Below are 27088 nucleotides of genomic sequence, written 5' to 3' on the forward strand. Positions count from 1 at the left end.
TGGGAGGGAGAAATTTAACAGTAAAATTGCCCAATTGCTTCTTTCTGTCTAAATCCCACCAAGATGGGTTTATGCAATTGGCTACTACTGCAGCAGCTTTTTGCACATCTAAGGTTAAAGCTATGAGTGACCACAGAGCATCCATGGAAGTAGCAGTAATGATACTTGGTCAGTTAATGCTTAAGCCTCTTCCAGTCTTGCCTTTTTACCTGAATAGAAGTTGGTTTTTTTAGGCCTGACCACAGTAATGTAACCCCACAGCAGAAGCACCACAGCTGCAGGACTTGAACGCAACACTAGCATGAAAACCACAAGAGCTGTTTGCATGGTGTCCAGAGGGCCAAACAAACCCAGGACCGTTTGATGTTGCAATACTCTGATAAAGTTTCAGCAACACAGGAGAGCATGGTCTGGTGATTCCTAGTCACATGGTCTAGAGTAGTCTAGGGTGATCTGACAGAGAAAAGGCTCTGTCTGCACTGGAAAACAGGATAAATGAATCTCTGATGTAGGCAAGTAAGGCTGGGCTTCACAGGGTGGTAAAGCAAGATAAACAACTGCAGCAGACACACACACAGCTTAATTTTAATAGGGCTGAGAAGTTTGTATTTGTACTTACATTCCAGTACTAGGTCCTGGATGCAGAGATGAAGCCTTTAAACCCTGGTAACAGCAGGAAGCAGAACGTAAGTGGCCTTAGAAAAATGTCTCCACTGAAAATGGTTGCTTTGGGAAGCTGCAACATCCCAGCTTAATGTGGGGGGCTGGAGAGAGGCCTTGCTGCATTAAGTTGGTATTTCACAGTCAGGCTTTGTAATACCTTAAGCCACAATATTAGGAGCAGTGCTGACAGCTGGTTTGTTAGTTTAGCAGCCAAAAGACAAACAGTTCTGTTTCTTTCCCCCTGTTTTAAAAGGAAAGACACCAAGCAGGGGTTTCTCACACATTTTATGGCTTCAAGCATGAGCCTGGCTCTGAGCTCTCAGCTGGCTCCCACCACCAGCAGCTCCCTCATGACACCAACATTCATGCAAGACTGAACTGTCTGGAGATGCGAGTCCGGCTCTGCAGGGGAAAAGGGCTGCAGGCAATAAACCAGAGTCCTAGTGCTGACCCTAGCTGCATGCAGCACAGGGAAAGGAGGGGGCTGGTCCTGAGACAAGTTCAGTTAAGGAAGTTTTCTAACCTTGTCCCAGTAGTGAAATGGGGCTAACTGAAAAATCAAGTACCTTGCTGGCTGGAGCAAAGATGCACAGAGTAGAGACAGAGGGCAGAGCACAGCGCCTGGTCTGCTGCAGGAAGGTGGGAAATGACTGCTGGTGCTGTGGGTGAGGAGCACAGCCAAGGGCTTCCTGAACGTCATCTCCCTGGACATGTGCACGCCGCATTCCCCATCTGCTCCTGCCAGAAGAAGGGCTGCTGGAGGTAAGCAGGCGATGCAGGTAAAGCAAATGCAGCCTGTTCTGGGTCACCCCCTCCCTGCTGGCCTGTGCCTGCCACACTTCCATGTCCTGCTCACCTGATGGCAGGGACCTGGCACCACCCTGGCCTGGAGGGCAGCCCTGTGACAGGGTGGTGGGGAGGAGGAAATGCTTCAGTTGTCTGGTGGTGCAGGCAGTCCCTGAGGCAGCTCTGTGTGAAGGCAGTGGCAGCTGCTGTCACAGGTCTAGTCAGCTGAGGGGCAGCTGTTAAGAGAAAGGCCTTCTGACGGTGGTGGGGCAGGGTAATGACCAAGTAGACTTTTTTTTTTAATAGTTTCTCCAAGGATTTTTTTTTTTTTTCAGTCTTCTGATTACCCAGCCTTTCTTGGCTAGCCTTTTTACTGATGCCTTGTCAGGCCCTAGCTGGTTCCTCCAGTGGCTGAAAATAAGATCTAAAGAGGGGATCAAGAAAAAGTGCTTACCCTTGCTGGTATCAGTAAGGATTTGTGCAGGCCCTGAAACTGGCAAGGTAGCAAGCAGCTGCTTTAGACCAGCACACTGAAGACCACTGACCCAGTGGTTCAACAGCACAGCTGGGCACTGAACAGCAGTCCACCAGGTTAATCCAGCTCCTATCTCACAGGGTTTTTGGAGCCTCATTTTAACACCTTTCCCTTCCCATCTCTCAAACTAGAAAATGCTGTGTTATTGCATTTCCATTTCCTCACAGCACCTTCGTAAGGCGACTCAACCACTTGTCTGCTTGGGCTGTCCCATCTCTTAACCTGCAGAAACTCCTCATGCTGCCCCAGGGACCAGACAGAGCAGGAAGCCCGGACCTTACAACAAAGCTGGGTAAGAGCTGGTCAGATCAGGCTTCTTAATGAATGGATATGGGTATGGAAAAGACCTGCAAAGCATTTGAGACACCTAACTCTGAGAAACCTCTTCCCAAGAGCAGATGCACATGCAGGACAAGAGAGATGGAAAAATCCACCTCTCTGCTGAGACACTGCAAGGAACCTTAGCCTCATCATGCTGCTAGTGCAGCTTCTAGACCACAGGGAAGCTTAGTGCTGCTGCCACTACAGTGTGTTTGCAAAGCCATTCTTGGGCCAGGCAGGTCCCTGTGCCAAGAGGAAGCATTACTGCTTTCTTCACTTCTAAAAGGCCATCAAATTCAGACTATATACAACATATATATAGAAATAACTTTTAATTAAAAAACCAACCTTGCAACAAAGATTATTGTATCAGACATTGAGGCAAGATTCAAGTTTAAGACAAACCAGTGTTAAAAAAGTGTTTAAAAAAATAATCAGAATGTGCAATAAACTACAATGTAACAATAGGTTGTAGTGTTGAAACTTTACTGAACTGTTTTCAGATGCCCAGTGTATATTTCCTGTCATTCTGACCAAAAAAAAAGGACACTAAAACTGGGTCATCTGTCCAGTGCCATTCCAGATATTACACGTGGAAAAAAATTTTGCACAAAACCAGAGACTCCTATTAAATTGCCTTCAACTGTCCTACACAGAAAAACTTCCTGTTGATGGATTATACCTACATTCAATGTTTAATCTTTGTTAACACCTCTTGAGATTGCAGATAGATACATTCCAAACTATGCTATTCAGCTGCAAGTTTAAGCAACTTGCTTTTGTTTCCTCACTGCCAACTGACTGGGAAATTAAAAATCTATCTGGAATCACAATGGAAAGCTTTGGGTTTTTTTTTCCTTTATTGGTCTTCTAGACATCAATCATCTTTTCCTTTTCAGCTAGTCACCAAATGTTGGCATACTTACGAGACTCTTACAAGGCACTGTACAGAAATTGGAACAAGACTTTGTCTTTAACATATTAAAGCAAAATATTATGAGCCTCATTAGCTACTGAAGGACTAAGGAAGTAAGATGACTCGAAACACAATATTCAAAGAGCTGCGCCACTGATTAGACTCGACTCCTCTTCCCTTCTGTTTCTCTATACCCACAGGACTGAAGCAGAAACCCTACTTTCTGAGCAGCAGATACATCAACTATTGCGATGCAGTGGTCTATTTCTATCTTATTGCTTGAGGACATCTATATGAAACACGTCCTGGCACTACTGAGAGCTGAGTACAGATTTTAAGCTAGATGCAAGGCTTCCAGAACGCCTGCTCTGAAACTGCTGGTTCACACCTACCCTTATCTTAGGTATGGGTTGCACACATGCATTTAGAGAGGCAGATTTTTGCCCCATGGTCATGCCACGCAGGAAAAAAAAAATTGAGGCTATTGCTTCTTCCTACTATTCTGTCAAGTAGTTTTTCTGTGTTCAGTTGAAGTTGTTGGTTAAGGTAGACAGCATATCCCTGCTGCACCAGAATCCACTAGAACCAGAAATGCATTTGAACACAAACAAAACAGAAAAGGATGATTATTAACAAATGTGGCAACGTGACAACAGAACATGAATGGTGCCAGCAATTTATGTGCGCCCACTCCCGACACTGGGAATATTAGACTTCCAGCTTGAAATAATTACTTTCTCTTGGGGTTCAGGAAGAAGAAAGTGTTGTCTTTGGGATTTATCCTGCCTGTTACAAAGCAAGAAAGAAAATATATTATATGCAGCTAACGTACAAGGTTTGAATTGTGCTGTCATATGCTGTGTGAACAAGAGAGATTTTACCTTACACTTTTCTCCACCTTAATTGGCTTTCTTAATGAACCACATTATTCCCTGTCACCTTTGTTTTCTTGTGTTGCTGATTCCCAGGCAGACGTTTTCGCAGTCTTCTGACTCTTCAGCAGATTGTTTTCCTGGTAGATGGCCACTGTCTGGCAAACCAACGGGTGTGCATGAAGTACAGAGGGAGTCGCTAGGGAAAGCTGCACTTGACATTTCAGTCGGATTCGTTATTTGATCCTGGCACAGTAAAGCTTCCACCTCTTCATCTTTTAGTGGAAAAACTCGGCGTTCCCACAGCCCAGACTGAAAGGAATCAGAAGGGTAGGAGTGAGGGTGGAAAAAGAGAAAATGGGGAAAAGGGATTTTAGTTGAGTCTGAACTGATTAGCAATGTGCAGAATGGGCTGCTATCAAGTAACAAATGAGTGTCTTTCTTTACAACGTTGGCAGGGCTCTTCAGATAAAGAATACGACACTTAGAGGCACCAGCTGTCGGTGTAAGCTGGCTTCATAGGGTGTTGAACTAATAACAGAGCTACAATTGAACAGACACAGTACAGAAAGGGGGAAGTGCTTCTCCATGGTGCCAGACCATCAGGACACCTGACCTCATAACCATCAGGCTTGTCTGGAATCCTGGTCAACATCTCTGAATAAAGATCCAGCCTCCCTGAACCCAGGCCTGCCATACTTGCCTCAAAAAACACGTGCCATGCATGAGCCATGAAATGGTTACCTGTTGACAAATCTTGGGCTTAATTCATCAAGCACAGCAATCTGGTTCTCAACAGGAGCACTACCTTCAGTCCACAAAAATTAGGGTAACAGCCTGAGATTCTGCTGATCAGTGGGACAGCAGGATATGTTCAGGTTTTTTGCTTTAGGTTAGAGACAGTGATGACTGAAGACCTGACCAGACTTGGAAGCAATTGGAAGCACCCACCTTTGCCTCCTGGGTCTCCCTGCAGAGGTGTGCAATCCCTGAACAAACAGAGCTGTGGGCTTCTACAGCCAGGTCGGGAAGAGGTTCAGCAGCGCCGTGCAGTGAGGCACAGGAGGGGCCGTGGGGGTCTTTCTGCACTGCATCTTGGCTGTGTCTTCCATCGGCGTTTTTGCTGTAAGACCTAGTGCAGGAGAAGAGATGATACTCTTTAGAGCTACTCCCTGTCCTTTCACCTCACCAGGAAGAGTTCACATTTTCTTTTCAGTGAGTGGTTTCTCCACACAACACACACGGTTCTTGACAACTTCACTGTCACAAGCCAAAGCAAAGTGTGCTACGTGGAAGAGCTAACCAGATGAAATGGGGCTGGAACAGGCACACTCTGGCTGGAGAACAGCTGCTGGCTGGTCCCACTCCTGCACCTTGCTCCACATGCTCACCAGAACTGTAATTCTGGACAAAAGAAGTCAGGGAGCCATGGGCTGTTCCCAGTTGGGAAAACATGGCATCATTTGCAGGAGCCTGTGGAGTCCAAACTGCACTGTCAGCAAAATGAGCCAATGTAACTCGAGAAGAAATGACAGGACCTTGGGATTCTTCCTCTTATCTCCAAAGTGGTCAAAATTATGTATTAAGATTAAAAATTTTGACCTCGCCTTTAATTGCAAATTTGAACTAAATATACAATACTGGCACTCAAATGGCAGGTGGAAGTCTGACCATGCTCCTGCTAACAGCACTTTTACTTCTGAATTCAAATAGGGCTGAGATTTTGCCAAGGAGTTCACAGTTTCAAAATTAAGGGTACATCTGTAACTTTTTTTGTCGCTTAAAATCGAATTCCTTAATATGGCAAGTTCTAATTTTATCCTGCATTAAAGAAAGCCATCTTTGCATATTTGTTCAGTATCACAGTTCACTTTCACCCAGGAGTAGACACAAGCATATGATAAATAACAGAAGAAGTTATCCCACCATTTATAGGATTATTTTTGTCCTGGCAGATTCTGAAGCAATTTAGGAGTATTTTCCCTGAGCAAAACTGCAAATGCAGCTTTATGACATTTGCTCTTTTGCAAGACTTTTAGGAATTGAATTCTGATTAGTTTTGCTCCAGACAGCAAGCCTGCAAGAATCAACCTTTTTCACACAATGACGTTTTTAAGTGTAAGGTTCCCCTCACAGCCAAAGGCCCTTCAGTAACATATCTCTGAATGCAGCAGACTTTCATCTAAGTCAGGTGAGTGAAGAAGGACTCATGTTACACTTGGTGGCTGAAGTCATAACAACTGGGAGTGGCACAAACTGGCAGAGCTATGTGTTCAGGATGGGAGTAAGATTTTTACTCACTAATACCAGGTCACTAACATGCCAAATCTCTGGAAGTATCCGTGCTTCAGAACTGCCTTCCCTTTCCAGGCACAAAACCAAACATAGCCGTACTGTCCCCCACAAGTTAATTAATGAAGAGTGCTCTCCTTTTCAAACTTCTCTGTGACAGCATTTCTGAAACTGCTGCACCAACAACCAACACCAGTGGCTCAACAGAAATGCTCTGATCCAAGTCAAGACACCTGCCTGCTGTTCCTTCTGGGCCAGCGGCTCTGCTCCCACAGTGACCACCTTGCTCTTTCCCTTTCTTCATACTTGGTATGTCGTAAGGAAAAAGCTTCATCTGATAGATCTTCTATCTGTAACAAAACACAGGGAGAGCTGCTCTCGTAATTGTGGACACCACTAGAAACTATATTACATGTATTTCTGCAAAGGTCTGTTCACCAAACAAGAGGAGGCAGCACAATGCATGCTTGCAGCATAAAGGCACATCAAAATACACACATTCAGCTTACGCTCCTGCTGGAGCTCTGGTACACAGGATGCTGTCACTTTCACTTGATTTCTTTACACGTCTGCCATTGATCTGAATGGATATAGAAATTATACCCCCCCCATGCAACTAACACATTTTGTCTGTGGTGAGAGGCAGAAAATTAGGAGGACAAGTATTCATTTGCAAATCAAGGCATTATTAAAAGCACATAATAAAGACAAGCAAAAGATCCAAGTGCTTCCAGAGACCGCTTTAGGAGGAGGTTGGGAGGCAGCAGAAATTTGCCAGATGTACTTTAAGCACAAAGAAATAGGTCTGAGATCACCAAGGACTTCCATAGCTCCACACTGAGAGGAACTCAGCAAACCTGAGGTGCTGCATTCCTGCTACGAAACCAAGCAGAAAATGACTTCTGCTTTGAAGAGACTATTTCTTAGCAAATCATTTGCATGACCCCAGTACAACTTACAAGGGCCCTAATGGGAGTCCTTTTAACTTGGTTGCCCTTGCCCCTCACTGCCCTGATGGTGGGGTGAGCTCTTGGCCCAACCCCTCCAGCATAGCTCAGTTATTTCAAAGTGCTCCAAACCATTCAAACTCTTAAAACTTCACCTAAAAAACTAAGATTGGCAAAAGCATATGTGTGCTGCAGCCATGGATTTTATGCCAGCCACTCCCAAATCAAAAGCAGAGAAATTCTAGTAAAGAACAATTCCTGCTCAGGGAAGCTGTGAAGCTGCACTGCCAGATCTATCCTGGACAAGAACTGTGTCATGGGTCACAAAAAAGAAATATGGCCCAGAAAGCCAGCTGTGTCCTGGGCTGCAACAAAAGCAGCGTGGCCAGCAGGGCCAGGGAGGTGATTCTGCCTCTCTACTCTGCTGTTGTGAGACCTCACCTGGAGAAATGTGTCCAGTTCTGGAGCCCCCAACACAAAAAGGACATGGAGCTGTTGGAGCGAGTCCAGAGGGGGTCTGGTGAGACACTGGCCCAGGTTGCCCAGAGAAGCTGTGCCTGCCCCATCCCTGGAAGTGTTCAAGGGCAGGCTGGATGGGGCTCGGAGGTCTGGTCTAGTCAGAGGTGTCCCAGCCCATGACAGAGGGGCTGGAACTAAACAATCTTTAAAGAGCCTTCCAACCCAAACCATTCTGTCAATTTATGATCCCAAAGACTTCAGTGCTATCTGAAACAGCCACAGGACCTACCTGCTAAGCCTGCACCTGCCTGGTTCCTACTCAGCCCAGCACTTACACAGTAACCTTCAGACCAACAGGCCTGCTTTGTTTGCCCATCTCATGACCACTTTCTGAAAGCTCCTCACTGCTTTTATTTATTGATGTTAAACGCAAACCACTTTGTTAGCTGCTGATTTCCTTTCATGCAAGCCAACCTAATGGGTTTTCTCCTCTCCCTGAAAATCTCCAGCTCTGCCACTGGGATGGCATCAGTAAAGGGCTGCACCTCAGTTCAGATTCTGCCTTTCCAAGGTCAATGATGTATAGCGTGAAAGTGAGAATTTTATGAACTACAAAAGTGCTATTCCCTCCGGGAAAATTCAGGATTCTTCTGTGTGCTCAGATTTCCTTTGAAGTGGAAACAAAAGATAATTTTGAAAGAAAAACTTAAGACTTTGAAAATACTATTTTTAGCAAATGGCCAGAACTTTTCATGCTGGGAAGAAACTTCATTTTTAACAAGCTTCCTTTCAAAAATCAAAGTCCACATTCCTCTCCAAGTGAAGAGTTTTGAAAAATATAGAAATAAGCCTTACTGTTCCTTTTCCATTGCTGATGACAGCAGATTTAACTACTTGTTTATTTAAAATTGGTTTTACCCTATTGCATTGAAGACTAACAAGTAATACATTTTCTTATTTAAAAATTGTTCTACGTATAAAATGACATTATATCAGAGTGAAAGGTCTCTACTTGGATCAGTAGAGCTGCTGCCCCTCTCCAGCTTTGATATGCTTTATATGTATTTCCTCCACCAATGTTAGGTGCTTTAACTCCAGTTATAGCTAATGTTTAACTATATATATTTTTTCTCCAGTTGCTATAACTAGAGAAATTTGATCTACTTTTTAAATCTCTACTAAGGTTAGTTTGGAAAAGGACAAAAGAACTGTCATTCCTTGGTGGATGGATCTGGCAGTGATGCTGAGAGAACTCACTACTAGAAGGTCTGTTTGTGAGGCATGTCTAATGATTTCACTCAAAGAAAAAGACTTGAAGCAAACTAAGATCTGGATCCTCCCATCACATCTATTTAGCTACAAGACACTGTGCATTAATGTTGAGTAGCACCAGGAATATTTCTGAAAGGTTCTCAAAAGAACAAAGTCTGTGTTTCAGTCTTTGGCTTCACAGGAAACACTGAGTCAGTCATAAGCCATGAAAACACTTATGCAAAACTAATTATGCACAGAATCATTCCAAAGTATTTGTCATTACTAGAACACAACAAAATAAACTTGAGCATTAGTTTACAGCCCTGACTTGCCAAAAACCTTAACATGAACAAAACAAAATAAAACCAAAATAAAACAGGAAAACCCGTGCCACACCCTCCCATGCCTTAAAGCAATAACAGACTGCAAATTCATACATGCAAACCAGGAAATTCAAATGCTTTATTTCAAAAGACTACGTATTTTTAGAGCAAGTAATAGAGCAGACACAGATAATAGAGTAAATTTTGCACTGCCCAACTGTTGTGCTTGTCCTTGTAAGGCAAAATTTCCAGAAACAAACATTACACACTCAAAAAAGCTAAGCTTTTTGTAATCAAATAAAGGTAGAGTAAATGGGTCTGATTTTCAGAAAGCAACAAGTTCCTGTCCTTGAGTCTCTTATAGAACATGACAAATTGGAGACCCCACTTTTTTTTTTTTAACTTGTGGAACCTTTAGGTGCAAGTCTATTGCACAGATACAGGTTCACAGAATCACACAATGCCAGGCTGGAAGGGATCTCAAGATCACCTGGTCCAACTTTTCTAGGCAGGAACACAGTTTAGATGAGATGGCCCAGTACCCTGTCCAGCTGAGTCTTAAAGCTGTCACATTGGGCAATAAGAGCCTTTATATGAAGAAGAGAAGGAAAAAAAATAGAAAAAAAAAATTAAAAACCCCAAAAAGATATTAAGTGGATGAAATCCCTAACTGCTGGTTGACACACAGACAACTCCAGAAGTTTTAAATTTAGCCATGCAGAACACACAGAAAAGAAAGTACTATGCAGTACCACCACAGGCAGCTATGCTGTGGAAAGCAAAGCAAAAGCTTACTTTATATAAAAACAAAAAGTACGTTTTGCCCTTTCTTGTCCTTCACGAATGATCTACTGAAGCTTGCCTTGATTTCAGTACAAGGGACCATTTCACGAGTGTCAGAGTGTGAGTGCAGAAAAAACAAACCGATAATGCTGTTTTCTCATGTCTTATTACAAGCTTGCTCAGCAACAAATCTAACTCAGCCTAAAACCTAAAGCAAGGAAGTGGAAGAATTATGACCAGACCACCACATTTTCTCAGCACTCTGAAAATCATCCAAATCAATTAACACGATCCCAACAGAAAGGGAAAAAACTGGCAAAGGATGATTAAGACAAACGAGATCTTTAGCATTTTTCTCTTGTCTGCCATCTCTTTTCTCTCATTCTACCCAGCAGCTGACAGACAATACAGAAAGCAGTGGACCACAGCAGGAGGCAAAGCTGCTTTATTGTTAACTCAAGTTATTTCCTGGCCAAAGGATGAATCATACAGGATCAACTAATTATGCCAAATACAAATGTACTGGGAGGGCTACTAAAGGAGCAATTATCCCATGAGCTTCACAGAGAGACACCTTGAAGTCCCTTCAGCAAAATAGGCTAAAAGTATGTTAGACAAGTCATCTGCGTGGGATCTGAAATCAAAACAAGAAATCCAGAGTCCTCCAAGCAAGTCCCTTGAAGCCCTGAAGGCAAATCACTGTTGAAAACCTTCTTTTCCCTCCACAGATACCAGCCTGAAGAGTGCCCTTGCTACCTTATTCTGCAAATGGTTTAATTAAATATCCTTGCAGGAGGCTTCTTTGGAGTATATAATTTGACCTTCTCACTACAAAAGAAGATCAGGCATGTTTCCTGCTAGCAGAGACTGTACCAGACCAAAAGGCGGTGGTGGAGGTGACATGAATCAGATCACCAGATTTCACAAGTACTTCCCAAGTGCATGAGAAAGGCAGGACAGAATCAATTTTTCTTTCTTCTGACCCAAGAGTACAGTGCCAAACCAGTGCAACTACACCAGCTAGGAACCTGGTATCTTGGTCAGGGACACCTCCCACTAGACCAGGTTGGCATAACCTTCTGTACTGCTACCCAAATGCAATCTTTTTTTCTACTACTGAGACACCTAAACCTTGGTTCTAGAGCTTCTCTGAAAAAGGAGGTCAAGAACAGATATTGTGGCTGAAGGTACAAACAGAAGTTCTGCAGTTACAACAAGCGGCCCTACAGCAGAGATTGGAGGGAAATTAGGTATGTCCAAAGGACAGCAAGACTGACAGGCTTCTGGAAAAGGAGCCACATAAAGATCAGAAGGACAGAATTCCAGGTTTGAGACCAGACCTGCTAGTACATTGGCACTGGGGTTAGGACATGCCTCAAACCCCTGATTAGGGGACAAGGGCACCCCAACCTGCAAAGTCCACAGACATTCCCTGAGAGAACAGGTAGATTCTTACGTCTGAAAATAGTAGGTTCATATATCTGGAGGAAACAAGAGTAGCATATGATGTGCAAGCTTAGCTCAACAGGCAAGCTGGAAATGTTCAAGCTTATGTTGCTCCTGACAAAGCAGAAAGAAGTAAAGTTTGCTCCCAACAGGAGGGCTGCAGGAAAATGAACCCTGAGGAGAAAATGGAAGAAACCTGTTGGGCCCACAGGCAAAATGCCAATTTTCTTCCCAAGAACAGGCCATGGGAACTGGCCATCAAAGAAGAGGATGAGAAAAAGGGACAGATGTTGTAGCACCGGTAGCTGTGAAGAGAGTGTGGTGCTGGGAGACCCAGTCTCCCAACACCCAGGAGCAGGGGAGGCAGAGGACTGAGCAAGGGGTCCCTGTGGAAGCGCTGACCATGCCAACAGCAAGGGCCAGAAGAGCCCAACGAACAAGAGAACAATGACTGTCTGTGGAGATGTACACATTTCTGTCATCCACCAGAGGGCCAAGTAGGTTGGGATAAGACACATCTAATACATCACAATCTGATACTTAAGAAAGTTCTTTTTGAAATATAAAACTTAGCAGGATTTGCATGAAGTCTTGTTGACTTTGGAAAACACACACCGATTAGTCCAATTATAGATCTAGTTTAATTAAAAACTAGTGGTTTAATTAAAATACAGCCTACCTCTTCTTCATCTGTATGAGATCCTTCTAAAGGTTGAAGTTCAACAACTCTCCAGCTAGAAATGAGACAAGAAAAGTCAAATTAATTTACATAAATATTGTTTCATTATTTCAGCAGTAGAGATTGCTTTTCTGTTTCTACACTATATTGTTAGCTACTCCTCCTTCAACACTGCTTGTGCTTCAGAATTTCCTTCATATGAAAGAAAGTCAAATTTAAGGTGCTGATAACAGAACCCAACATTTAACCTTTCATTTTCCCAACACAGTCCTTAAGCTACCCAGTAGGCGTAACAGTATAATTACAGATTTAAAACATGGGACAACTGCATTTAGCCATTTCAGGCAATTTGCTAGTAAGCCACTGAATTACAGCACAGGAGATCAATTCACCTGTTTTAGCAATTTAAAGATGTCCTCTTTCTTTAAAAAAAAAAAAAAAAAAAGAAGAGATGTCTCTAGAAATCATGGATTATAGGTTTATGCTGTATGGAAAAAATTAAGCTTGTTCTGCTGTGTCAAGAGTGAGTAAATTTTAAAAATATGTGCTAAAACCATTTCTGTTTAGTTCATTGAAAATAGTTAACTATTTTCTCCTTAACTGTAACACACAAAAAAGAACAGCAACTTCTAAAGACCCATTCAGAGCATGACAGCCTTCCAGCACATCTAAGGCCACGAATATCATTACAATTAAGATTATATAAATCCACTTATTTTTTTAGCCAGTTTGTGCATCTGCCACCTCCCTGTGGAGGGGACTATTTCCCCTGTGCTATCCAATGCCCAGTCTTCCCACCATTCCAGTCACACAACCTGAAGTGCATAGAAAGAAAGATTAAACTGAATGCATGGAAAGATAATCTTAGTATTATAAAATTATCTAATGACATGCTAACAGTATTCCTAGTTAACACTCTCATGTTCATTTTGGTATCTTCTTTGCAACAAAGTACGTTATGAACAAACCTTGGGGTAAGGATTTCTTTGTACTGTAGTTTCTCCAGCTTCGACGGTGCCACCAGTGACATGGGAATAACAATGTTGTCTATATCATAGGAGCTCTCACTTCTCAACCTCCTCCTGGAGTTATGCTGTATGACATAATAAATACAGATGAGGTCAATCAGCTCAAATCATAGGACCCACATATTAGCTGAGAAACATTATAGCTGCATGAGGAGAAAGTCTGTCACTTGAACACATTTTCTAGTGGTGTAATGACTTCTGACTTTCCCCCTCAATGGAATCTCAACAAATCTTAAAACTCTCTCACCTCTGGGATTTGCTTCTTGCTGGCATAACTCTTATTGAAATCAGTGGGAGGCTCCCTTCCTTGATTTTAGATACAGTTAATTCTGGCTGCTTATGAGAACTTGGAAGTTAATGCTGCCTTCTTCATAATGTTCAGTCTACGAGGACAACCTTCTATAAACTGTCTGCTAACCCCTAACACAAGTGGTTCTTCAGAGGGATACAATTAAGAATAAACCTACATTTGGCAGTGAAGAACAGCCACAGGAAAGTGGTTTTCTGAAATATGTGCAAAAGACAGAAACTGAGTTTCTTTGCTGTGACCATAGAAGGATTCCTGGTGGTGTTCTCTGCACACTAGTGCCTGGAACCTACATGCCTAGAACCTACTTCAAAACCTGAATTTCCTACATTGCAGGAGAAAGCTTAGTTTTAAATCACAACACATTCCACATTACAACACCTCAACTTTTAGCTGAAAGTTAATGGAAGCACCTATTCTAAAAAGCATATTTGATGATGGTCTCCTCCAAACAAGGGAGAAAAGAAGGAGTGTACATTGCCAAAAGCTACATGGGGGACACAGATTTAAACTGAGCTCTCCAGGAGTTGTCACCAGATTGAAACATGACAACTTGCAGAGCACCAGCATACCACTAGGTTTAGCAGAACTGTGGGACTGAAATCTCAATATTATTAAATTCTCAATAAATTCCAATAAAACAAAGTGTGTTTCTGCAGGGACTTCAGTGAACCAGAGCTGTGCTGCTCCTCAGCAGATTTATATACCAGAGACTGTCTGTAGTTGTGCACAAAAGGTTTTAAAGAGTGAAGCTGAGAGTTAAATTCTGTGACTTTATTTGCACTGTGAGGCAACTTTATGTAGCTGCACCAAGAAAAAAAGCGTCATAAGAGCCCTTGTGTAAAATCTGCAACATAAATCACAGTATATTTAATGAAATTTAGAAAAAAAAAAAGAAAGGCCCAATGCCAATAAACTAAACTTACACTCCAGTTATATGATCTGCAAAATTATTTTACAAGCAAGTATCTGCTTTAGGAACACCGCACACTCAATCTGGAATAAATTACTTAATGTAATCCACTTAATTAACTGTAAAAATGCTCTGTATTGTAATTTAACACTAAATTAGATGTAAAAGGCGTGTGGTTTTGGATTATCAACTTGCACAACTCTGTCGATATTTGTTAAGACTGATACATTTTTTGGTTTACCTGTGATGAAGTGCTGTGAGTGGGCCTAGACATGGCACTGACATTGGTCACAGCAGCAAAACTGCTCTGGGATTCTGGTTCTGCATGTTGAAAGGAGAATGTCTCAAGCCTAGCATTGCGTTCACCTGTCACAAAAAGGAAGAAGAATAAAAATGCACACCAGCTGTTGTCTGTTAGACTACAGATATTTTTCCATACAGTAACAGCAAAATCATTTCTAGAAGCCCACAGCTAACCACTCACAATTTAATGAAAACTAAAAAAAGCCATCTAAATAAACACTTGTTACTCATCCTGTCATTGCTGTTCCACAACAGCCATCCCTCTCCTTCTACGGAGGATTACTTCTCGTGGAACCAGCTTCATATGGGCAAATCCTGCTTCTTTTTTTGGAAGCTGCCATAGACTTACACACAGAGCAAACACAATCAGGCTTAGAGGAACACTCCCCTAGTTCCCCAGCAGCCTTTCCTGAGCTGGGCTACTGCTCACTAACATACCAGTTCACTCAGCCCTCACTGACTCTTTCTTCCTTGATAAATGACAAAACAAAACTGGCAGCAAAGGTAACAAATGAAATCAGTTCCTAGGTTTCCACATGTGGCTTCTTCTAGTAGTGGTCCACTCCTCCAGACAAAGCATAATTCTGGTTTTCTCTTGTTCAGTCTCAGTGCATGCAGCACTTGGGGGCATTCAGAACTTAACCACCTGTGTTCTGCTTTCTTTGTACCTTAATTTCCAGTAAGAAAAAAGGACTCATATTTAATATGCCAACTAATAAAAGACTTAGTGTATTCCAACACGGAAAAAGAGGATAAGACTGATCCTAAAGACTGTATTGCACAGGCTGGGTCAAGGACATGAACTCTCATCTTCCAGGAAGCTCTGCAACTCCCGGGCACACAGCTTTTATTTTTGGCCTTGTTCATCAGGCTGACCTTCCCCATGGATAATTTCTCCTAGACAGAGCCCAAATTAGGAATAAATATGTAGTACTACACCCATAGCACTAATAAGCTAGAGCTTCTGCTACTCCCAAATACACCACACAGCAGTTTTCTGGCACTGGGAAACTGTCATCCTCAAGACAAAAGATTGCTTGCTTTCTTCCCATTAACTCAAAGAAGTAAATACTATGGGCAGAACACTAATTGTAACACCAAAATATTTATAGCAAGAAGTTCTCTCTCTTACTAGTGCTCCCAAGTAACTCCAATTGTTGATCTCAGTGTGCATGACAGAACATGCTGGAAACAATGTGGTTTCAAGAAACACTATCTCAGCATCTGCGTTTTTGGAGACCAGTGACTGGTTAGAGGAGTAGGTGGTATGGAAAAAAGGATCCCTGATGGCAAGGGGGGACAGGGCACAGCACCCCCACAGAGACAGGCACAGAGTGAAAAAGAAGACTGCAAAGCTATGGGGAAGGCTTTGATGCACAGGGGGAATGATGCAGAGCAAAAAAAACCCTTCATCTACATCAAAGACAAGTTTTCAGTCTGTCCAAAACCACGTTTTATTCTCTCCTGTAACTTGCAAATCAATAGGATTTTTTGGTTTGGGGTTGGGGTTTGGTACCAGTTTGTTTATTTTTAATAGATCATAATTTTTTTCTTAAATCATCTCTGCTTTAATTCCCATCTCTCTACTTCTATTGCAAGATTACATTAGCAGTTTTACCTGGATATGAAACAGAAGTTTATCTTTGCACGTTAACTGTTCATTTATATATTTTATTTCTTTCTTAGGGAAATTTTAAACTAATGTAGTTTGCCCTCTTACTCAAGTGATTTATTTTCTTCAACTGTCCTGTGAGGAATTTTGCCAAAAGTTTTCCAGAAATTCAGATAAATTAATCTGTAACCGAATCTATTACGTTTTACATTCTGTCCACCCAGAGAAGTAAGATGCTATTTATCTTTACAATGGTATGCCAACTTTTTTGTCCCTAAATTATGACATTATTCTTTAGAACATTCTGGGCACTTTCTATTAATTTACCTAATGCTGAAGAAGAGACTCAATGGCTTAAAAGATAAAGATAACAATGGTGAAAACACTAACTATAAGCACTGGTTATCCACAAGTCCTCTTAACAGTCTGGAAGGAAACCAGAACCACAATTGACAGCACACAACAAACGAAACATAGCTGACCAGAGATGCCAGGAATAGTAAATGTTTGGTTGGGCACATGATTTGACAGATAACTTTGCAATTCAGTCTGTTTCACTGGCTACTATTTAAAAAAAAATCCTTCATACGGAAAAGAATGACACTATGACACTCAGTGTTAGAAAAACACAGCTGGACTGCTGAGCAGTTTCATTTAAGAGCATTCAAAAAATAAAATACAGAAGCTCATCTCATTTTGTAATATGTACTCCAGAGGAAAGTGAAAGATTCCTATGCTTTCCAAAGGCACATTATTTTCATGGCCCTAAGTCCACTTCTTCACTCCTGTAATGTTTCATAGATTGTCATTTTTGGAGAAAACTTAAAATTAATTCTCAAAGCTCAGTGATACTAAGCTAATTTACACAGTACATGTTTTTAAAGAAGTAGTGCTATCTTAATACCATTTTTCTCTTACCTACTGCTGTCTCACTTAGGTGTCTTTTCTTTCTTCCTTCCAACAGCTGGTCAGATGTTCCTGACACTGACTGGGATTTGGAATTAGATAAACAGCCACTGCTCCATTGTTTGGCAGAAAGGTTATGTTGATTACAGTCTACAACAGAAAAAGCATGTATTGAGCTGAAAACATATTTTCTTTTGTTGCAATTTATAGGCAATCTAAACTGCTGAACTATTTATAATGGGGAAAAAACTCCACAGATTTCTGATAGGAATCCAAATAGTAACCAGTACTGCTGTCAGGCACCTGTGTCTGCAAAGAACCCATGGTCCAAACTCCCCCACTTGTATTAGTGCCCTCCTACAGCTCTGATGAGATCATTTCAGTGCAACAAAGGAGAACGTGACACTGTGATCTGGGAGGAGATTCCTGTTCCACTCTTCTACATCAGGTGGTTACCTTCTCTGATAACCTGCTGTGTGCTAAGATTATAAACTGAACCTCTTCAGGACAGAAAGTACTGGCCAATGGATGAAAAATGATCTTGCAAATACTGAAATACTTTGCTTTACTTACCATTGTCTGGAGATACTTTAAATTCCACTCCCAAAGATGAGGTATCAACAGGTTCTCCCTTGATGTCATCATTCCTTAGTAATGTTTCAAAGTATATGTGAAGAGGAATATCTAATAATAAAAAAAAAGAAATCCAAAGGGAATGGAATCTGTATCAGAAAGATGGCAACCTATGAGCCAATGAATTCTGCATCATCTCTAAAGGTCTGGGAAGCAATCAGACAACACTGTGCAATATAATCTGTGAGCAATACTGCTCCCTTGAGTCCTTCAACTCATGCAGTGCAAGGACCGACTGCTTGTTTCTGTTGCAGCAGTATCTTCACAGGGTCAGGCTGAAGACAATATAGGAAAACATGCTCTGAAAGTGGTGAGAGCCAAAGGGAAGCTCTATTACACTACCCTAGAAAAAGAGCAGTCAGACATTTAAAAAAAAAAAGTGGCTTTTGCATGAGTAACTAAGAACATTTGAGGTGAGGTAATTCTCAGCCAGATGATTATTTCATCAGCGCTGTCCTCCACTGCAGGCAAAGAACTGCAGTCTTTCTTATCTAAGCAGTACACAAGATTATCTCCAGTAATTGCCTGGATGAAGATCTCAAGGTACCTATCTTTCTATTAAAGGGAAGTGAGAGTTATGCCATGGTAAAAACAAATCCATTTTTAGCTGTGAAGCTGCGCTGCCATACATGCTGCCCAAGGCAGTGTGCTTAAGTGCTTCCAGGCTCTCTGGCATTAAGACCTTCTAAGGGCTGACAAGACAGCTCAGATCAAGGTAGGACTCAAACCTAAGGAATGCTCCTGAACAAATCCCAGTGGAGGCACACACACTTTGCAGATTAACAACACTTTTTTGGTGGTCAAAGTCAAAGTAAGAAAGCAAGGTTGTCTGACATAAACTATGTCCCTACCTGCAGTCATTCCAGAACTGTTACTAATGAAAACAAGCCCTGGAGGGCAACAGGTGAGAGTAAAACTGGGGTCTTCCCCTCTTGACTAACTCCTGCACAAAACCCTACACAGTAGTGAGCATACAGTGAACTTCTCCTGTAACCTGAAAAGCCTTCAGTTCAGCCTTTTGGGTACAGGCAATTAATGCTTTTGGAAATTGTTACTGCTGGGAGCCTAGAGGTAATTCAAGTTACATTCCTTCTTTCTCTCTCGTAATTCATTTCCCAAGGGAGTTCTAACCAAGAATTAGTCTGCAAAACGTCTCAAGTGGTAAGTAATTTACCCACTGTTGTAAGGCAGGAAGGCTGAATAAAAACAGGTTTCTGTCTGAAATGCCTTTCTGGAAACATTACAAGAAAGAAGAGAAATTAAGTAGAAACAAATATGTCAACTTAAGAACCAGGCTGGACTACCACTATGATCAGAATGAGAAGTCTAAAGGGCAGGGCAAAGGGTGGGCATGAAACTCTTTTTATTTACATACAACCTTAGTTTCATGTGCCTTCAGGACTTGCCTGGACAGAAACTTCCAACATATTCTGCTAACTGAAAGGAATAATTTATTCAAATTTGATAAGCATTTAACTAGGCATTTTGCCGCAAGACTAATGTGACGTGTGAAAGGTTGTTTCCCCCCAAGGTTTTTGCTTTGTTTGCTATTGTACTTGAGTCAAACATAAAGCAGGTCTGAAGGGTTTATTAGTCACAACATTTAACTAAAAAGATAAACACAACACTTGTCCTGTTTTGTTGTTGTTGTGGTTTTTTCTGGGGAAGCACCTGGATGTCTCCAATATCTTTTCATTGTGTGCTCCTGTATCACAATTAAAAGGGCAGGAGTGTTTGCTCCACTTTATCTGCACGTTAGATGCAGAAATACCAGAAGCTCAAAATTCTTAGATGCAAACGACAATTTTCCAGTTATCAGGGTGCAAGTTTAAGGAGGAGCTTTTATGCTCAAGGGATGGTGCAACCACTGACACACTTTTAGTCAAGACCCTTGGTTACATAGAAACTCTGCAAGCAAGACTTAGAATTTTAAGGACACCTACACTTCCAGAAGCCTTTACACTAGTGAGCCAGCCCCACTGTGCTGTGTTACTACATTGCTTGCAAATTATGATTCTCCTTTGAAAGTAAAAAATAGGCACAAGAGAGAACAAGATCTGCATCTTGAATTTTAATCCCTCCTCACATATCGAAAAATCAACTCCGAGTTTTAAAATGGAACAAATATCAATAATACTTTGTTTTAAGAATGAAGGATATTAAGCCAAGAACCTTTTCTTCTACACTACTGAAAAACATTTTATTTTAATCAGAAGAAAGTGTTAAGCTGGGCTAGGTGAGTGATGGACAGCATAGGTAAACATTTCCAAAGTAGTATTCTCTCCACAACAGAGTCCTGCTGACTGGGATGTTTGCTAAAGGGAGTGGTTCCTCCTCTTTATCCCACGCATGGGATGTAAACACTTGTAAACCTGCAAGAGTCAAGACCTTCTCAGGATTCCATGTCCACAGTTGGGTCTTCTCTACTGGTCAGTGATGAGTTCTCCAAACCCAACACTTACTTTAATCCTTGACTTCCTATGACCAGGCTGGAGTGCATACGCTATCATTCTGGGCAGACAGTGGGTTTGATCAAAGCCTCGAGGAGATCCATGGGCCCCATGTTCAGGATTACTTTGTGGCAAAGAAGCCCTCAGAACAGCAGAATTCCTGTATTGATCAGGACCTACTTGGCAATAGTTTTTTCCTAAAATAATAAACAATAACCAAAACCCAATAGTATCTGCTGGTATCCACTCTCTCCTGCTGGTAGCAGCACTACATACCCTATTTTGAAGCACAAGGTGCTGTCAAGTTGCACCTGCACTAGTTTCAGGGCTAATAAGAGTTAGAAAAAACAACATCTGCATGACTGTTCAAAAAGATTCAAGAATCAGATGACAGAAACCATAAATTTCAAAGACCACCAAAAAGGCTGGCTATCACAAAAACAATTAGAAAAACTACATAAAGCTTTTTGGGCCTAGTCCACAGGGCCTGAACTGAAAGTTGCTCATAATAACAACACAAGAAGGTAAGGCAGTGTGCTGGCAAAAGCATCATCTAGAGGACTAATGTGGACTTAATTAGACACACCATGAAACATACAAAAAACATCTTAACCAAACTGGTTCCCCTGATCTTTTTCTTGGCTGTAACCACATTACTGGTATGGGAAATCCAGAAGGTTTACTTTTTAAATGTCAGGAAGAAGTTAAGATTTTCATTTATTCTACACTCATATTTTACCAGTATGAGGTTTTCTGTAAGAGAATTAAGTTCTAAAAATCACTGAAAAGAAAAGTTAGTCCATAAACTCTACAGCTCTCACAAGCACACCCACTCTCTGTTAGCGTCTAACTCCACTGAGTTACTTACCTGAAGGGAATGATAAGACTGGATGGAAGGAAGAGTCCAGCTCTTGCACATAATCTAGTATTTTAGATTCTGTGCTGTATTCACTACTGCTGAAAGTAGAGGCTGGCACCACACATGGTAACTGAGTTTTGTATGGAAAGGAGGCATCTCTAGATGGCAAAGCCTGCAAGGACATAGAGAGACAAAGGTTAACTTCTCTTCTACTGGCTTCCTTCAAATTAGACCAGAAAGAAAATAATAATAAAAATCTGAGTAACATTCTTCAATATGAGAAGGGGAAAAAAAAAATCCCCCAAACTTCACCTAGTCTAAATATGACTTACCTCCACCTATCACAGACTATGGTGAACAATACAAAGAATATAAAAATACCCTTCACTTAGGGCCAGGAAACAGTTGTCTCAGTTTCCAGAGAAAATGTAACTGTAATGTAAATGTAAATGTAACTGTAATTCTAATAATTATTCTGATACATCCTATAATAAACACACATCCTTTAAAACTCCATTCCAGCACAACAAGCATGATACAGATACACAAACAAACTAACACCAGACTAAATAGAGAGGTCTCCTCCATTTATCCCCTTAAGTCTTTTTAAGGTTCTTAAGTGTCTACACTGCTAGACAGTTTGAACTCATACACTTCAATGCAAGACCAAATATTGAATGTTTTGAGCACACTGGGTACTTAGAGAAAGCAAGAAAGCAAAGCCCTTACCTTGTTATAATTTAAATATCAGATAAGCAACACAAACATTAGAAGATACAAAGCAATAAATACAGAGAGGAATGCATCAAGGATTGATTAAGGGGTGGTACAAGGAACTACTAGGAAGAGAAGAGCTGCTAAAATTATTAATTTAGCTGCTTATTTAAAAGGCTTGTGTAGGAATGGGAAGTAAAATGATGGACTGAACAGAACTAGTAGGTGTGAGGTAGCAGGACACTAAGGCAAAAGGCAGGGTGAAAATGGGCAGGAATAAGCAGCAGAGTACAGACAATATACTGAGCTCCAAAAGACAGAAGGAAAAGAACTAATGTCATCCTGTAGAGCAGCAGTCAACGGTGGTTTGTCCTTCAGAATAAGCTACACAAACAGTTCAGAGAAACAGTGGTGTTTGTGTCACTTTCAGCCTTCCTGGATACTAGCAGTAGTAACCCCAAATGTACTGACATTTTTAAAACCTTTCATCAATTTTTGATACTCTGCCAAAGGCTGCAGAACCCTCTTAAGGGGGAGGGGGGGGAGGGGGGCACTGGGGTAATTTGAGATTCTCAGCCTAACACTGTGCAAACTGCCACATTTATCATCTCCTGGAAAAGGATTTCAACACAAAAAACAACCCTGTAGGAATGAATATAATAGTGGTCACCTTGATTTTCTTATCACTTTTTATGGAATGACAGGAAGACATCTAGCAGTTGCATCAGAGGCAAGACAATCAAATTACATTACTTCTATTTTTAGTACTTCTAATTTCTGAATCCAAGAAATCTCTGCTGTTCCCTCCTGTCTGAAATACCCCAGGCTGTATTCTAGCAGTACCACTCATCTGTTAGTGATGCAGTGATTATGTCCATAACATAAAATCCCTCTCCACTTACTAAGTTCCTCTGTCAGGTGGCATCAGTATTCACAACCCACTTTAATGCAGAAAATGCCCCATGAAAAAGTTCCCCCTTTCCATCTCTTCCCTTCACAGTCAACAAATTCCCAATGCTGGTGTTGCACTGCAGGAACTATTAAAATGAAGTAAGGATTTTATGATGCTGGAGCAGAGACCCTGTAGTAGTGGGGGAGGTTTTTGTAGTTCACTTTTTTTTCCACAGGAAAACACTAACAGTCCTCAATCCACCTTGATCTCCATACACAGGTGTATCTAGCATTACTTTTAACTTAATTGGGAAAGAATTCCTTTCTAGCCTAGGACTTCTGACTCCTTAAATCACTGTTCTGTTATGTCCCTGTGACAGACATATGGGACTCTTCATCTGTTAAACTTTAAACATCCATGAAACGTTGACAGAACTGCGACCTCTGTTTGGAAACATTAGAGGGATAAATACTAAAGCAAATTTAATGTTTCCTATTATATGGACCATTAAACTAAAGCTTAAAGAGCTGTCAGGTAGCTGCTCAATGTTTGATGCAAAACGGGACTGCTTTTCTGAAATGCACAAAAGTGCATTTCCTCTTGCCTTTTGGTTTTCAGAAATGAACTAATTTCTTGAATCTCCACTGTTTTAGCAGACACTACTTGCATTTTGTTATACAGAAATGAATCCACGTTGCAGTAAATTATAAGTCTCTCATTTCTTTAAAAAGAACTCTCCAAACACTGATCAGTAGAATTAGCTAGAAAATATATAGGTAAGACCAACACATATGGATATTCAATCCTTTAGTCCTGACTTGCTTTTTCTTGCTTTAATTCACTTCAGTCCGAAACACATTTACAGTATAGCTTGAAGCTAAGTCTGCTGAAATACATGCACACATGGTCAAAGAACCTCCACAATTTCTATCTGCTTTGAAACAGTATTACAATCCAACTCCCAACGTTGGTAAATGCCAAATTCATTTCCTCATCTTGCCTGTGATGGGAGTTACAAAGCCTTATGCCTGAATTTGTGTGTTATTTCCTTGAAAGCTCTGGCATCAACACCTAAATAATTAAATCTTTCATTAAGTCAGTTCATAATTCAAAAGAAAATAAATAGGAGCAAGACTAATTTTATTTAAATGCCTGTGAAGCTACTACAAAAAAGCTAAAAAGTTTGGCAGTGTTTGTGTTTCTAGCTACCAGGTCTGGTACAAATTTTTGATGGAACCATTTTCTACTGGAAAATGCTGAATTAGTGAAATCATGATCTTTGTCAGGAACGTTGATTTAATCGACTCTGGATGAAAAGATTTCTGAAGCCTTTCACTTGGGAATAAAATTGTGTTGCTTAGTCAAAGAAAGTAGCTTATTGAAACAAAACTGAAGAACTGTTTATTGGAAAACTAAACTCTCCCCCCCTTCCAATTCACTACAGACCAGAGTCTACAACCCAACTGGCTTTTCCATCCCTTAATCATTAATTTTGTAACATAACCAAAAAAAAAAAATAATCACCAAAACTCATCTGAACACAACCCCACAAATACAGCCATTCAGCCACAGCAATGAAAGGGGTTTAATGAAAACTAAGGCAAGCAACTTTCGCAGGAGAGGACTTGACAGCAAAGCCTGACTACAGTGCCAACCCTCCAGCAAGACAGAGAGATTACTAAACTCTAATCAATTTTCCCCCAGCTACATCTCCTGGTACATCTCCTGGAATGTTTTTCTTTGTTCCTGAAATAAAAACCTCATGCTTCCTGAGCTTAAGTAGATATGAAGAATAACATGATATTAAATAGAGTCTATTATGGAAAAGAAAATATGAAGTATTTAAGAGGAAATCAGAAGTGTGCAAGCTTTAAATCTTCAACTAAAATAGCAGCTATGTTTTAAACTTTGTAAGAAATGGTGTCACCAAGAAAATCTAATTTTCTAACGTATTAGGAATTTTAATCTTCTTGGAATATTTTTCCCTTAGTACTGTTTCACTAGGTCACAGAAAATCTAATAAGCAATTTATTTTTATATTCAAATAAATTCTTGCACTTGCTTGTGATAAAACTGATGCATTAGACAAAGCACAACTGGCTCACACCTCAGTTCTAGAAGGGTCAGAAGGCTGAACTCAACTGGCCAACCATCCTTCTGCAGACAATAAACTTTGAGTCTATGCAGCATGCAGTAACTGAAAAGCAAAATGTTTTGTGCTCTCAGTTAAAAATTCTCAAGAGAATACTCATTTCATGGTTTCGCTACTGAACACTTAAAACTCTCAGCATTTTTGGAAACATGCCTAAGTGTAACAGTACAAAGAGCCACAGCTCAATTACACCAATGTGGATGAATTCAGTAGGGCAATTTAGTTAGCTACAATACACTCTGCTTAATACCTGTCATATCTGCTTCTGATTGCTCTTATAAGCCGAAAAAGGCAAGGAAAAAGCATTTATTCTCCCTACACACAGCACTTTTTGGCAATATCAAAGAAGAGCTGTCTCCCTCAATATTAAAAACTGTTCTTCAGTAAATGAGTCGCCAACACAATTGCAGAGGTTTAATTACAGGACCCAAGAGAATCACCATGTGGGTGGCTGATGCCTCCTCTTTGATCACCAAACATGCTGCTGACTTTCAGTCCTCCAGAAGCACTATGTACAGCTCACACCAACAGAGCAAGCACCACACTACCTGCTTGCCCCTGCGCTTCAGCATCAGCCTTAGGGGTCAGCCCGCTTCTCCATGGCCTCCCTCTTCTGCACACCATGATCTGCTCTGAGCAGAGCTCTGCCCCTCGAGTAGACTATACAGTTAGATGAAATGTCTTATTTCACAAGCTAAGTAAGTATCAGGGGTTCCTTAAGCAGGAATTCACTGCAGAGTGCTTTTAGGAAACATGAAGAGCGAAAGGTTAATCTGAAAGCCCCAAAGACTTTCTCATCAACAGGTAGTGAGGGAGAAGGTAGCATCTAAGACATCCATCCCTACATGGGGCAGTGCACAACAGATAGCACCAACAACACATATTACCTGACAGACCCTCTTCAGGTTTCTGAACATGTCCAATGGACGGACCTTTCCCATGCATTAGCCTGCAAATCTGTACACAGGTCAGGTACAGAGAAGCAAGCTGCCCTGGGATGTAAACAAATTTAACTGCCTCTGGCCCCTCTGAAGCTGTTGATAAGGGTAAAGTGGCAGATCCTGTGGCAAAGACCAGTTTTTCCAAGAACGGAACTGAGACTTTAATTAAACACTAACAGCAACTTACTTGGCATCCAGCTTGTCTCAAATTTAGATTTTTAGCTAGTGTCACAGAAGGAGTGGTAGCTTCTACCGTTCTTGGAGACCACCCACCACCTTTCATAAGTACACATGGAGTTTAGTTTCTTTAATCCTGTTATAAGACAATGGGAGATGGACTTTCACCTGCTCTGTGGGAAATGCACACTGTCCTCAGCATCCTGAAACAAAGAGCTTTTGTCCATCTAGCAAATCCATTGTAAAAATCAAGGATAGGGCTTAATCTTTGACTAGTTAAATAAACCCAAAGAAGGAAAGATATGTTAACCCACAGGGACATAATTTGAAAAATGTCATGTAGAAATTAAGAGTATATGTCATCAGTAAAACACTACAGAAATATATTAAGCTAAAGGTGCAGGATTATGAAAAACACACTTTGGGTTTTTCATTTTGGAAAAAAAAAAAAGGATTTGTGGGCTGACTGGCTTGCCACAAGTCTCAGAAAGGATGTCCTTAGTTCCACTGGCATTATCACTGTATTACAAAAACCAAGTGTTCTCCCTTCCTCCTAAGTATACAACAGACTTGTCATGCACTCAGAATAGCTGAATGCACAGAAATACTTATTTTTTTCCCCATTCAGGTTTTGTTGATTTTTAAGTAATAGAAGATCTTCTTTTTTAGCTTCAGTATTAAGGAAGTAATTTTATCAATGCTTATTTTCACTTACCAACCTGGTAAACCACAACCAAGTGATTCTCCTCCCCAGACCAGAAGACTGACATATCCACAGAAGTATTACACCATTTTCTCTGAAGCAGAATACATCCTCTTCTTGAAACCAGTTCAAAGGAGACTTGGCAACACATCAACATTCCCTGTATTAATGGCTTTTTAGAAGTCAGCAATGCCAGGAAGCTATGCAGAAGCAGCTGGTGGA

General features: G+C 41.1%; 1 protein-coding gene across 7 annotated transcripts in view; it reads right to left on the bottom strand.

Annotated features, from left to right (window-relative positions):
* Window positions 1–2620: 2620 nt before the first annotated feature.
* Window positions 2621–27088, bottom strand: part of KANSL1L (KAT8 regulatory NSL complex subunit 1 like) — a 64905-nt gene continuing 40437 nt past the window's right edge. For 6 of the 7 annotated variants that reach the window (XM_051623975.1, XM_051623977.1, XM_051623974.1 and 3 more), the window contains 9 exons: window positions 21297–21459; window positions 17919–18029; window positions 17358–17495; window positions 14766–14890; window positions 13245–13369; window positions 12277–12331; window positions 6623–6735; window positions 5045–5225; window positions 2621–4405 (listed from right to left, as the gene is read on the bottom strand). In XM_051623975.1, coding sequence (XP_051479935.1) covers window positions 4157–4405; window positions 5045–5225; window positions 6623–6735; window positions 12277–12331; window positions 13245–13369; window positions 14766–14890; window positions 17358–17495; window positions 17919–18029; window positions 21297–21459 — 1260 coding nt within the window. In that variant the 3' untranslated portion in view covers window positions 2621–4156. The remainder of the gene's footprint in view (window positions 4406–5044; window positions 5226–6622; window positions 6736–12276; window positions 12332–13244; window positions 13370–14765; window positions 14891–17357; window positions 17496–17918; window positions 18030–21296; window positions 21460–27088) is intronic. The other variant, XR_007889945.1, reaches the window with a different exon arrangement.

Source organism: Apus apus, chromosome 6, assembly GCF_020740795.1.
Source record: "Apus apus isolate bApuApu2 chromosome 6, bApuApu2.pri.cur, whole genome shotgun sequence".
In the NCBI taxonomy this organism is placed as follows: Eukaryota; Metazoa; Chordata; class Aves; order Apodiformes; family Apodidae; genus Apus; species Apus apus.